Source organism: Alosa pseudoharengus, unplaced genomic scaffold, assembly GCF_046254945.1.
Source record: "Alosa pseudoharengus isolate Yale_2024_CS ecotype anadromous, Long Island Sound unplaced genomic scaffold, YU_APseudo_1.1 YU_APseudo_1.1_scf_14, whole genome shotgun sequence".
Classification (NCBI taxonomy): domain Eukaryota; kingdom Metazoa; phylum Chordata; class Actinopteri; order Clupeiformes; family Clupeidae; genus Alosa; species Alosa pseudoharengus.
The window spans coordinates 38239227-38254139 of NW_027468609.1; the positions used below are offsets into that span (position 1 = coordinate 38239227).

Genomic DNA, 14913 nt, shown 5'->3' on the forward strand with positions numbered 1-14913 from the left:
AACGTCGAAGTCGAATCCCCCAAATTTTTCACAGATTTTTTTTTTTTGCGGTGATGACGTGACGAGCTCAGACCCGCGGTAGGAGTCACGTGACCGCGGTATTGCGGTAACCTTCCCAGCCCTAATAGTAGGGTAGGAAGGTGGGGGTCACCTGCACCCAAAAGGTATATTTTTTTAACCTAGTTTTTTGTAATCCTTAAGGTGTCTAGAAAAGGAATTTTGATGTTCCCCACGCAAATTATTGTGCCATATGTGTTTTTTTGTATCATCTTTTGTGTCCGTGCTTGATTTTCGGCTGTAGATAGATATGAGGATTGTCATGATTAGATGATGTATGGTGGTATTACAACTCAAATAAACACCAAAAAATGTAAAAGATCAGTGACATTGGATCACTGGAACTCCTCCCCTATTGATATATGTTTTCTAACTTCTTCTAGCCACACCGATATTCTGGTGTCCCAAGCCCCATGATCCTGGTCAAGGCTGGGAAAAGACTGAAGAGGGTACCCTGGAACCAGTGTGGTCTTGTGGACCTATCCTCCCCACTTCACTCACTGACTTGCTGGAGGAAACAGTCGAGGAGATGGATGGAGATGGTGAAGAAGACAAGGAGCAAGAGATTGATTATGAAGACCTGTCGTATTATGTATAGACATCATTGCCCTTGACCTTTTGATCTTTGATTAGAATCACTCTTTTCTATTTCAGTTTATTCTAATGGGGATTTGTTATACCCTATATATCCACATATTTGACTATATGAGTGTTTTTCTGTTTTGTTTTAATAAATATAATACCAATATAACGGTTTGAATAGTAACTCCTTACTATGGGAAATGTTCATTTGGACCAACATGTGACAATATTTCAAGTAGGGATCATCAACATTTGCTTATTAGACATCTTAAAGACTGTAAAAATACAAAAGTTAGAAAACATATATAAATAGGGTCCATAGGGGAGGAGTTCCAGTGATCCAATGTCACCTATTTTTTTACATTTTTTGGTGTTTATTTGAGTTTTAATACCACCATACATCATCTAATCATGACAATCCTCATATCTATCAATTCCTCATGGAAAGACGAAGAGAAATTGGGGTGGATTGTGTCTGTAGAATGTATTGTTCAGATTCAATGTAGATTTAAAGTTTTCATTTTTTACAGCCGAAATTCAAGCATGGACACGGATGATACAAAAAAACACATATGGGACAATAATTTGCGTTGGGAACATCAAAATTCCTTTTCTAGACACCTTAAGATTACAAAAATTAGATTAAAAAAATTATACCTTTCGGGTGCAGGTGACCCCCTCCTTCCTACCAGACTATAATGCTACTAATTGAGAGCGCGTCTGAGCGCACACGAGGGAGAGAAAACGAGTGGTAGCTGGCTTGTCGTTGTTGATGATAATTGATACCTCCTTTTTTTAATATAAAAAACGTATAAAAGGAAGGCAACAAAGACGAGGTTAGAGGAGATTGCGGATTTATCCGGTTTCCACTACTGACCAGTTATAAACTGTGAGAGCCAGGACACTTTGACATACTGTAGGCTGCACTCACTGTGATTTGAAGAGTAATGGAACTGGTGAGTCTTGAAGTCTTCAATAATTAGTTTACATGAAGCACATATGCCGATTGAAACGCATCCCACTAGCTAGGTGACTGGCTCAGGCTCATCATTCACTTTTAATTGCAAACAGGAAATGTCTACAGTAGCTAGCATCATGTCATTACATGCTTCTATTTCCAAAGGAATGAAAGCTGTTTATACCAACTTAATATCATGCTTATCATTGTTAATATTGTGCAATACATGTGTTACAAACAATGTTAGAGTTTGTGGACCTATAGGCTATATTTCAATGGAGCTGGTAAAAAAAGATCATTAGAACGTGGCCACAATGGGCTTAAAGTGACAGTGCACCATTTACAAATGAGTTAAACAGCATCAAATGAGTAGTATTTCTTAAGAAATGAATACTTTAAAACACAATTACTGTGTCAGTAGGCTATTATCATTTAAATAATATAAAAGTGTTTTACTTTTACCTTTGTGGTTACTCATTCATTTTGTGATTTATGTTGTATTTAATATGCCATTTAAGAAGCTTTAGTCTTTAAGAACTTTTTAATTGTGGTTAATCGAGATTAATTCATTTCAAAATATATTTTTTTAATCGTTTGACAGCCCTATAATAATATTGGAGGAGAAGGGGAATGGCTACAAATCCTGGGTGTTGTCACACTGTTTTTGCTTTTAGATAATAATCCAAAATTATTGTCTTGATACTGTCATGCATAAGACTTTTTTTCCTGTCCTGGACTCGGACTTGAACCTTTTTGGACTCGATCTTGACTTGGACTCGAACCTCTTTGGACTCGGTCTTGACTTAGTCTCGACTAGTCCTGGTCTTGGACTCGACAAAGGTGGTCTTGACTACAGCCCTAGGAGCAGGTATAGGCTATGTGTGACATGTCATGCTGACGATGATGATTATGATGACGATTAATTTCGATAATGTAATGATATGGTAATGATAACGTAAGGCCGTGCTGTGATTATAATAACAAATAGTGCAACTTAAATGTTCTAAATGAATGATTTGCAAACCCGGATAGCAAGAGTGTCAAATCGATGTTAATTGTTTTGTCAGATTGATCAGTTTCCGTCAGACGCCCAAAATTCAACATCGATGGCATGAGTGGTGGTGTCTCTCAAAGTAGAGCGTCGAAAGGGTTCTTGGAAGGGTTATCATGGTAAAGATGGGCTAAAAGACTGTAGACTGACGGAAATGTAGGCTACAAAACATCAAGTCATATTATTCATGCACAAGCCAACTAAGCTATACAGCGGGGAAAATAAGTATTGAACACGTCAACATTTTTTTCAGTAAGTAGGGCCTATACTTCCAGTGAGGTTATTCGCATGAAATTTTCACCGGACATTAGTATTAACTTAGGTAATCCACACATATATAAAATGCAAACATTAATGTCTAAAAGTAGAGTTATGAGTAAAAAAGTGGAATGGCACAGGGAAAAAGTATTGAACACGCTAAGAAAAAGAAGTAAAGGCAAGGAATGGCAAGGAACAAACTGGAATCTATAAGTAGTTAGAGAAATTATGCCTCCTATCTGTGCAAAATGATATAAGCTGGGTTAATACTGGTGGGCTGTAAAAAGGTTTTTTGTTACCAAGGTGTCACACAAAAAACATTTCATGATGGGTAAAAGCAAAGAGCTCTCCCAAGACCTTTGCAACCTTATTGTTGCAAAACATATCAATGGAACAGGTTACAGATGCACTTCAAAACTTCAGAATCATCCAGCAAGCAGTATTGGAGCCATTATCTGCAAGTGGAAGGAACATTACTGTCCTGGAAAAAGTTGTTCTCTCTCAGGTCACCTCTTATTTGAATGCTTTCAATATCCTAGATAAATTTCAGCCAGGTTTTAGAAAACTTCATAGCACTGAATCTGTTCTACTTAAGGTGCAAAATGATATTCTTTGCTCAGTAGATAATGGGTCTTGTGCCCTCTTAGCACTTCTTGACCTCTTGATCCACAGCAAAGCTCAGATTTATATTAAAAAAAATCTTTGATGCGGAAAAGTAGGCTATTTAGCTAAATTTTCAGAAATCCCAGACCAACAATCTCAAATTTTTCTTTGTAATAGACTATGATCAGCAGAGGATTTTGTAGAAGTTTTTAAAGACCGCACATATAAAATAGTGTGTGCATACAATGGCTATAAAATAGATGTGTCTGATTAGTCCCATATAGGAGAACTATTCTGCATTGGTTTGGAGTCACTGGGTCACATGGTTTGGGAGGTATTGAAAAAAGGAGACCGTTCCTTATGGGAAATAATGTATTTTCTTTAGAATATTCATATAAAATAGAGTGTAGATACAATGGGTAGGAGGTGTGTCTGATTAGTCCCATATAGGAGAACTATTCTGCATTGATTTGGAATCAGTAGGTCACATGATGTTAAAGCTATTGACAAAAAAAAGACTATGAAGGTAATTCAGAAGGTACTTTATATGGTCCCTAAGTAGGTCGGCTGGAGCTGGGAGGGAGGAGATGGGCTATCTGTTTTGTCACTGCCTGCCAACACTGGGTGAAACCTGCCACAATGAATATTTTGAAAATCTGTCGAATATCCATATCAAGATTAAACTTAAACAAGAAAAAGTTTCACTTTGCCATTTCACACATTTTAACCTAATATCTTGTTAAATAAAAAGCATAATCGATTCACAGCCAACTCTTTAACATGCCTCAATCTTGACATTAGATTTCTACCACGACTAACTTCTGACGGATGAAAATTGACGTGGGGGTGATTATGACGCTAATTTGCGTACTGCAGACCTTGCAGACTGCTGTTCATTTCTTCTTAGAATTGCCAGATACATCATCTGTGTAGCCAAACATTATTATGTTTTGGTATAAAAATAGAGCCTTCCGTATTTGCAAGTTGCCTCAGTCTGTCTCATTTCATCTGCCACTTGGTAACGACAGGTTTGTTTGTGTGACGCATGCAACGCACCTAAGATTTCCTAAAATCGTAAAGTTAACTCCTTAATATCTATGGAAAAAAAACAAAAAAAATCAAAGTTATTTGACTTAAGTCTAAGTCAAGTTTCAAGTCATGAATAGCAAGTCAAAGTCAAGTCTTTTATACATGTTGATCAAGCAAGTCTCAAGTCCTAATAATTGTGACTCGAGTCAAGTCATGTGACTCGAGTCCCCCATGTCTGATAATTAGTCAGAGAATTTAATGAAGCATTGACAACATTTTAAAACCAAACAGACCATATCCAACTGCCTCTGGTCTTGCAATGACATTTGCAACTACTTGAAACAATGTATACCTCAACATAACGACATCAAAAACACTGATTCATGTTATACAATCATTTGAGCTCTGAAATAGTAAAACAAACAATGTTACATTCATTCAATGAAAAATATTTTTTTGCAAATAAAAAAATATATAATTTCCTCAGTCCTGATCATACAACACTTAATATACTCTTAATTCTTTCTCCATAGATTCTCCTCAGTGTGTCTGAGAAGTTAGCTGGTCAAAGGATATATCAGCAGCACAGCTGTGACAAAGGAAGACAACAACAGGAATCACTATAAAAAGATTTGTTGCAGATCAGTGAGTTACCTTCTCTATGCACCAACAGCAGGGTTACAGGTATAGCTACACAATCTCCTTTCAGAGATGTGGAAAGACCACAAGATCATTTAAAATATACACATATACATACATAAATAGGGCACTTGGAAAATGTGTAATGAATCATCTTGGCCTCTTGTGGGATTCAAATCATATTTTCATTTTCTTATGACAATTTCAGCCTTGCCATCTGGCTTTCAAAGCCAGACAAACAAACAAACAAACAAAAAAACAGCGATGAAAGTTTCCAATCTATGCACAGCATACAAGACCTTATTCACTTTTAAAGCACCATTACTTAACAAGTGAAATTGCTCTCAAAGATTTTTTTCTCCATTCTTTATTAATTGAATGTAGCCTTCCTTTCATAGGAAAAACTATTGTTTGGGCCCATGGGTGGCTGATGTACAGAGCATACGGAAAGTATTAACTTTCTATTAACTTTCTATTAACACTTTTTCCACATTTTGTTATCTTAAAATGAGTCTGAATTATTTATTTTTTCTCATCAATCTACACACAATACTCCCCCACAAAAAAAGCTAGTGTTTGGAGTGTTTTGTAAATGTATAAAAATAAAAGACTGAAATATTCCATTTACATAAGTATTCACACCTTTTGTTATGAGATCTAGAGTTCCTTTAAAGGGAAACTTGGCAGGATTTCTCCCTCTGCTGGAGAAATTGCGTATTATGCTATTTCAAACTGTGGGAAAAGGTAACGATAAAGCACATAGATTTGTTTACAAGCTAGCGAACGGTTAGCATACGTTTGGCAGAACTATGTGGATGTTACAAGGTAAGAAACACGATTTAAAACAAGTTTCTTGTTTCTCACTTCTCTTTCCAGGACGGTGGTCTCAATGTTTCAAGGTTGGTTTTCCGCCTGGGGACGCTAGGCGCAGCGGGAAAAGTCACAATTTTCACCGGAATAGGTCATTTAACCATCCAAATGATTTCTAAACGGGTTTATTACATTGAAATAGTTGCCAAGTTCCCCTTTAAGAAGATGAGAGAAGTGTAAAGAAGGAAAAAACAAAGACTGCACTATTTGGCCACAATTCCCAATGGAAGAAACCAGGCACTGAGCTGCAGATGTTTGTCCTTATTTACGCTTCTCTCATCTTCTCAAAGGAGCTCTAGATCTCATTCATAGTGACAATTGGGTCCTTGGTTACCTGCCTGACCAAGCCCCTTCGTCCCGGATTGCTCAGTTAGACTGAGCGGCCAGATCTAGGAAGACTGTTGATTGTTCCAAACTTTTCCATTTGAGAAAGGAGGTGTGAATACTTATGTAAATAGACTATTTTAGTCTTTTATTATTTTTGTATACATTTACAAAACACTCCAAACACTACCTTTTTTGTGGGGTATTGGAGTATTGTGTGCAGATTGATAAGAACAAATAAATAATTGAATCCATTTTAAGATGAGTCTGTAACATAACAAAATGTGGAAAAAGTGAAGCGCTGTGAATACTTTCCGTATGCACTGTAAGTCTGAAATTGCATGGAGACAACATCTGGTCATCAACTAAATCATTGTGATGACAGTACAGCCACCACACCAAAGTGTCAGCACTGATGGTCAACACACCAGAGGACAACAGGCACAACATCAGGCTGCTGACCACAGACAAACAGAAGCACAGGCAGCTGAAGAACTGTATAACATTAAGCACATGGGCTGGTAGATCAGAGATGCACAGGGATCTAATGGCATTGCTTTCCCTGCCTTGGTTCTAGAATATTCCTTTTGAGGGCCTCCATAACTTGAGGAATGATGGTCTCTTTGGTGCAGCAGACAATCAAAGAGGTATGTCATCCCTCCTTGCCATCCCATATTGTGTCTACAGACTGGCTAAGGCCCTTGAAGGATGGCCTCTGGGTAGGGTCACTGCTCCAGCACTCACTCATAAGTTGTTGGATCTGTAGAAGGAAAATTGTACATTTTTGTTGTTGTTAATAAACACTACAAGTGTGAAATCTCCTTATAGGTAAGAAGAGTATGACACCACAGTTCTCACCTCTTGTGGACATCCCTCTGGGTAAGGAAGTCTATAGCCCTTCTTGAGGAGGTCAATCAGGTGGTACACAATCATCTGACCCTGTTTATCACTTCCCATCTGCTCCATAAAAACCTGATTAGAAGTAGAGAAGTACATTAAATACTAGACAAATAATGCTGTTATTTGATGCTGTACTTAAATACAACACTACAACAAGTCCACTAATGCACCATTTAAGAAGCCAACACCCGACCATACTTACCGACGAAAACGGCCCCAGGGGATGTCAGCCAACCATTCATGTTGCACTAGCTAGGAGCAACTGTGATGGCAGGTGAGCTAATGAAATTACCCAACGTCTTTGTAAAATGATTGTCAAAGACATGCCAATAAATATGTTGCCTCGGTGAATATCTAGTTTAAAGTTGAATGTAAAATGGCTTTTTTTCAATTAAGTCATTTATTGAGGAATTTATACGGTCAGGTTGAATGAATAATCGATCGTTAGTGAAAGTCATTTAAGAAAATTCTGTAAATTTGTAACCCTAGTCATAACCACATCATTGCATTTAGGTGGAATTCAAATAGTTGGAACTGGGGGATTTTCGAATAAAGAGAATGCAGCATTTCACTGGGTCATGGTGTGGTCTTCATTCCATGTACTTTCAGTCTTTCTCAAACTTCTTGGACCGGAAATTCGGTTATGTCAGACTTTTGGATCATAAATAAATTATCATCATTATGATAATTATCATTCAAGCTATTGTTGTTGTACACATGACATCAATAGAGAAATCAATGTTTTCAATACAAATACTTTTCAGTGAACACATTTACATTACATTTATTCATTTGGAAAACAGTTTTAGCCAAAGTGACTTTCAGCAATAGAATAACATTTAAGCTACCACTACAACAATAGAATATATCAATATTTAAGCTACAGTGCAGATGAAATGCAGATGAAATCATTGCAATCACTGAAAAAACGTGGTTGATTCTTAGGCTACTCTCTGGAGTGCATTTGGAAAAATGACTTCTAATTTGGGTTAATAAATGCAAATATACTGTGATATACTGTATGCTTTTGCAAAATAACCAATAAAGAAGCCTATGCTCTGTCAATTATTAGTGGTCTTCTTGCCTTTATTGATATTTACTGTCGTAAATAGACTAACAGGGCTTAAAGCAATAGAAATGTCTGTGCCTGAAGTTATCAGATATTTATGAGGACATCATAAATACTGTAGTCTCATTGCTTATTTTCAAATCTTAAGCCTACCAGCTCACGCCTGAATTCAGGCACGGTGCCTAAACACTTTAAGCCCTAATAAGAGCCCACTTTAGAACCCTAACTAATAAAGAGAACTGTAGCACAAATTACGTATCTCACTCGGACTGATGGACAGTTTAATATTGGTATCATATATTTAATTTATATTGGTATCATATATTTAATTAATTTAGTTGGTTTGATTTCTATCTCAAAGCACTTTGTAAATACACCTCTCTGACAAGCACCTATATTTCACATTTAATGAAATGTCTTTCTTTTCCCTTTCTTATCGGCCTGTGCCATGCCCTGCTTTCCTTGGTTCTCTAAATCAATATTAATTAAGGGTGTTTCACTGATTATTTATCGGCAGGCATGGGTGTGGCATTAGGCTCACACAGGTGGCACCACACAAAGGTAACTTTGCGTAGGATATGGACTGTTGTTTGAAGAGAAAATGGCAGAAAAGAGGAAATTTAATGAAAATAAAAAGTAACATCAGACAAACAGAACACACTTACAGCTGGAGGACTGCAGTTCTTGTCACTGTAGGTGAAGAGCTCATAAAGTACGACTCCGAAGCTCCATACATCAGAGGCAACAGAAAATTTACTCTCAGTCAGAGACTCAGGAGCATACCTAAAACAGAGTACAAGCAAATAAAAGATAAAGATTGACTTATCAGGGCTATACATTAACTATTTTTGCAGGTTGATGGTTTTGTTACACAGGCCACAAAAACACCTCTAAAAACAAACTGCAGTAATGCAGTTCATCACCAGTAGGTGCCAGGCAAAGGGCACAAATTACATTAAGCTTTATTGTCATTGTGCAGAGTATAAGTACAGAGACAACGAAATGCAGTTTGCGTCTAACCAGAAGTGCCAAAAGCAGCTTGTGATAATTAGTTGGCTTAGTTGGTTGGTTGTCACCGGGGTGAAGAGCTAGAGTTCAGTAGGGTGACAGTTACTCAGAAGAAGCTTCCACTGAACCTGCTGGTGCGGGGAGACTTGTAACGCCTCTCAGAGAGGAGTGGGGTGAACAGTCTGCGGTTGCGGTGAGAACAGTCTTTGATAATGCTCTGCGCCTTACGTAATGGCCTCAGTGTAGGGGAGTGAGGAACCAATGATGCATTGGGCAGTTTTCACCACCCTCTGCAGTGCTTTCCGGTCGGAGGCAGAACAGTTGGTGAGGATGCTCTTGATGGAACAGCAGTAGAAGTTCACCAGGATCAAAGGAGACAGGTGGAACTTCTTTAGTCTCGTCAGAAAGAAGAGACGCTGGTGAGCCTTCTTGATCAGGGTAGAGGTGTTGAGGGTCCAAGAGAGGTCCTTAGAGATTTGGACACCCAGAAACTTGAAGCTGGTGACACACTCCACCTCAGTCCCGTTGATGAGGATGGGGTGTGTGTGCTTCCTTAAGTCCACAATGAGCTATTTTGTCTTCTTCGCCAGGTTGTTGTCGATGTACCACAATGTTAGGTCAATCACCAATCTCCGTAGTGTCTGCAAACTTGACAATGGTGTTAGACCCATGTACAAATGTGCAGTCGTAAGTGAAGAGGGAGTAAAGGAGTGGGCTCAGCACACAGCCCTGTGGTACGCCCGTGCTCAGGGTAGTGGTGGAGAGGTGAGGTTATCTAACCTAACCTAACCTTCAAAATTAACTTTTAAAAAATCTAATTTGTAGTAAGTTATAATGTAATTGAGAAGAGCTACAGCGATTACAATGGGGAAAAAATGCTTGGTTGATTTTGTGTTTGTGTATGTCATGCAATTTGACATTTCAACAGCCATGTTATGATTTATTTCACCAGATATACAATGGAGAGGTGTTAAATCACCAACAAAGCTGCCTTAACAGGAATTATAAAGCTGGCACCTTCCCTTATCGCTGTTTTATTGGATTAGGCCTACAATACCTTCAGAAGGCTCCAGATGGGAGTTTAGTTTATTAGTTTACTGAATAGGGGTGTACATAACAATTGCTGCATCAGAGCCAGCTGCATCGTTAATTTGCATCCGTGGCCATGGTTTTAGCATGAGTATAAATTACCTGCATACATCAGGATGTGGACATCTGAGGAAGATTATCATATCAGTTTGACTTTTTCCAGCGTTGTACAGATCTGGCTGAACGTGATGCATGTTGGTATTGTAAGATTCAGCCAGATCTGCGTAGCGAGAAGAAGTGGAACATGCTCACTGACTTGACGCTACCGGAACATGAAGTAAGGCAATATGCTGCCTTCAGAAATAGTTCTTGTTATAACCTCTCTGTACACTTTCAAAGTTTACAATACTTTAGTCTGTCTGTAGGGACCCTATCCACACTATCCAAGGATATTTTGAGCCTTGTCAGTGGTATTTTTTGCTAATGCAAACAACGGTCTAGGCTCCTCCGATCAACTTAATTTTGCTCCCAAAGTTTGAACTTGTTATCATCCATAAATAGAGGTTGTTTCTACTCCGGATCTTCCCTTTTAAGCAATATAGCCTAGAGGGTTGGCTCTAGTGATGCAAAATCAGCTGATCACCTGAGTATGATTTATACTTGATACTTGATACATAACTGAAAAAAAACATCAATCCATATTGATGAGAGGCATCTGTCTGTTACATCGGCTTAAAGTATATTTTAACTTGTTTTAGTTACTTGATTATATATTAAATACTAACACTATAAATATAGCTGCAAGCAGCAATGTGGGGGCCTAGCAGTACACTAGCTGGAATGGCATTGCCATGGCATGAGCAAGCACTCACAGCAACTTTCATGGCAATTGGATAAAGAATGGCAGAGATATCAGCTCATTTACTTTATTACAGCGCCCCTAGAGGCAAAATTACGCCAGTTTCTGTGTATGTTGTTCACACAATCAAGTCCCTGTACCAAGCTTGACTTTAAAACATCAAAGCATTGCTGAGATATGAGCTCACTTCCATTATTACAGCGCCCCTAGAGGCCAAATGACGCCACTTTACTCGTGTATCCTCATAAACAACTACAAAGTCACTGTACCAAGTTCGGACTTCGTAGATCAAAGCGTTGCTGAGATATGAGCTCACGTCCTGTATTGCAGCACTCCCTATAGAGGCCAAATTATGCCGAATTTCCTAGTGTGTCCTCACAATTAGGTACGAAGTCCCTGTACCAAGTTTGGACTTTGTACAAAGTGTTGCTGAGATATGAGCTCACTTCCTGTATTGCAGCACCCTCACAGATACAGAGGCCAAATGATGCAATTTCCTAGTGTGTCCTCACAATCAGGTACCAACTCCCTGTACTAAGTTTGGACATCATACATCAAAGCCTTGCTTAGATATGAGTTCACTTCCTGTTTGGCGGCTTCACCATCAAATTTCATTGGCTGTATTGAGTAAATGTTTTTGAATATCGAAACGCCTATAACTATCTTTTGTGAGGCTTGGTCTGAAGATCATCTATACCAAGTTTTGTGAGAATCAGACCAAATTTGTGACCTGTGAAAATGTAGTTTCTCTTTCGATGAAATCAAATATGGCAGAAGGTCCAATAGGCGAAATTGACGTCATGGGGGGTGCGATGAACTCGACATCATCCAAGGATTCCAAATATACCTCAATGTTCAAAATCTGGCCGACGGTTCAAACGTTTAGTGCATGGATGTAATGCCAACTTTGACCCATTGGTGGCACTACAGCACCTGAGGTGCAGACATGAAACTTGGTGAAATGAATTATAGGACTGTCCCCTATCAGTGTGCCAAATTTCATAACTTTTCACCTGTCGGTTCTATGGGCTGCCATAGACTCCCATGGCAGAAGAAAGTATAAGAATACATAGAAACACAATGGGGTCATGCACCTTTGGTGCTAGGCCCCCAATAAATAATGCAAAAAGAGTGCTTCTTAGCTGTCTAATGAGACTTATGGGTAAGTTTACAAAACCATCCCACTTCATTTCACATTTACATCTCATTAACAGATGTTAAGATGTCCTCACCAGAATATAGGGCTCTCTCCTGGCTCCCTGACAGTGTAGTATTCTTTATCCTGTGGCAGGACTTTTGTAAGCCCAAAGTCTCCAATTTTTACCCTCAGTTCACTTTCCACCAGAATGTTCCGTGTGGCAAGGTCTCTGTGGATGTATCGCTTTGTGGCCAGGTAGTCCATTCCCTAAAGATGACAAGACACAGAAAGTCAAAAGTAACACTGTTCAAGTGTTCACTGAAGATTATTAGGTTGTTGTTCATTATGTATGTATGCATGTCTGTGTGTGTGTGTGTGTGTGTGTGTGTGTGTGTGTGTGTAGTCTGTACAGTATGCATATGTATTAGGGGTGTGAATCTCTCATGTAAAAGACGATACGATTCGCATCTAGATACATGGACAGGATTCGATACAAGAAAAGATACATGTTTATAAAAAACGATTCAGTACGATTCGATGCGATGCGATTCGATGCAATTCGATGCAGTTCAAGAATGGAAAGCATTCTGAAAGATTTTTTATAATTTGCTCAAGGTGCACATTCATTTTATATTATCAATTATCATGGTCATGGTTGTCAATTAGGCAACACAATGTGTGAATATGATTATCTAAACTGAGGTTTGTTTCATATACTGTATTGAAATGAAAAAAGAATAGTCTACATTTCAGTCAAGCACAGCAGCCAAATACAACATAAAAATACATTTTTATAGACTACAGATTTTATAGAGTTATATCTGATTGTTTTCATGGAGCTGTAGCCTTGTTGAGGTAAGACAATACCGAAATAAAATAAAACAGTGCTTAAGACACTCTTGGCCTTTTCTCATATAGGCCTAGCCTACCCTACAAGAATAAAATACGCCTACAAATCAATGAACTCTCTGGGCTTATTTTGTTCCAACAGTAGACCTAATGCAGAAACCTAAAATGCCACAAGTCTGAGTGAATATGAACAAAATCATTGGCTAATAATTTATGCATCGTTTTAGCAGCAAGGGCCAAATTATTATTTAACATTAAGGAAATCCCTTCATCAAAGGTAAGGCTACTCTACAGACTATCGTTGCTGTTTAGGAATGCTATAAGTGCTTAATTTCGCGCTGGATTTCGCATGGTTAAGTTGCAATAGATGTATGGGTAATGAGGTCATTTGACAACTTTGGGCAATGAATGTAACCAAAAACGAACTGCATTACCCACAATTCCGTGCCACGTATACTTTCAAAACATATGTATGTGTGTATGTGCTGCGTAGGAACCCATTCTGTTTCTACCTTTTCTTCTTCTTATTATTATTATTGGGAGACAAGCAGTGAAGCTGTGTATGCACCCATTGTGTTTCTACCTTTTCTTATTATTATCACTGGAGCCTCCTTCACTATTGGCTTGTGGAATTACCAATGCGCAATAAATAAAACTCAATTCATTGTCGCCTATGAGGTGTCGCCACCTGACGTCATAAAGTGGGTGGCGGCCATGTTGGAAGTATGCATAAGAGAACATAATGTAAACCCTATTAGAAAGTCAGTTTCTGGTTTAGTATAACTTCTATATTAATAATACTTTCTTTGATCAAAAATGGTATGTTACTGTCATATAGGCCTACACAGTTGCCATAATAGTCCAGACAAAATAAAGATATGTAGTTTTACAGATTATTCATTATCAAGGAGATAGTGTTAATTTCGTCAGACGAGACGAGAGGAAATATGTTCGTCAACGACCTTTTATTTCATGACTAAGGCGAAACGATGACGAGACTGCACTAATGTCCTGAAACACTGACTAAGACGATCTTAAGATACATTATTGTTGACGAAAAAATACAAGACTGAAATGTTTTGCATGAAATAAAAACTAAGATAAAATCTCTCTTCATTTTCGTCTACACAATGAGAAGACAGAATATCTAGCTGTTACGTTTTCAAAATATTCCAAATGAGTTCATGCGCAGCAGCTTTCCTGTAGGCTAGTCTACGTGCTGTTGCTGTAACCCTGTGGCTGCAACACGAAACTACATGGAACAAGAACACCGGAGATTACTGGCAGAGTTAGCAAGCTAACTACTAGGGATGCACGATATATCGGCGGCCGATATATTATTAGCCGATAAGTGAAAAAATAAAAATATTATTATCGGTCCGATAACAGAATTCTGGCCGATAATTTGCGACGATATTTTTTAAAGTTCTAATTTAGGACTACGTCTGGCTACACTGAGCTAGCCTACTTGAGCTAGGTTGGCTATACTTTTTCCTCAATATAATGTCAGCGGTGTGAATGTATTTTACCACTCTAACAAAATCTGTGGATATGCGTTCATTTGGGAATCTGTGCATCTCAAAATCCTCTCGTGAATGATCCGCTATTTAACCTAACAGAGCGGAGCTCAGCCCTATCTAGACCCGTCTTGTGTTTGCACTGTACCGCGCTGCTCGGGGAAACAAATAAA

At 38.4% G+C, this 14913-nt stretch overlaps 1 protein-coding gene across 2 annotated transcripts in view; it reads right to left on the reverse strand.

The window, feature by feature from the left end:
• Positions 1-4672: 4672 nt before the first annotated feature.
• Positions 4673-14913, reverse strand: part of jak2a (Janus kinase 2a) — a 136696-nt gene continuing 126455 nt past the window's right edge. For both annotated transcript variants that reach the window (XM_076284901.1, XM_076284902.1), the window contains 4 exons: positions 12469-12641; positions 9006-9123; positions 7230-7343; positions 4673-7131 (listed from right to left, as the gene is read on the reverse strand). In XM_076284901.1, coding sequence (XP_076141016.1) covers positions 7024-7131; positions 7230-7343; positions 9006-9123; positions 12469-12641 — 513 coding nt within the window. In that variant the 3' untranslated portion in view covers positions 4673-7023. The remainder of the gene's footprint in view (positions 7132-7229; positions 7344-9005; positions 9124-12468; positions 12642-14913) is intronic.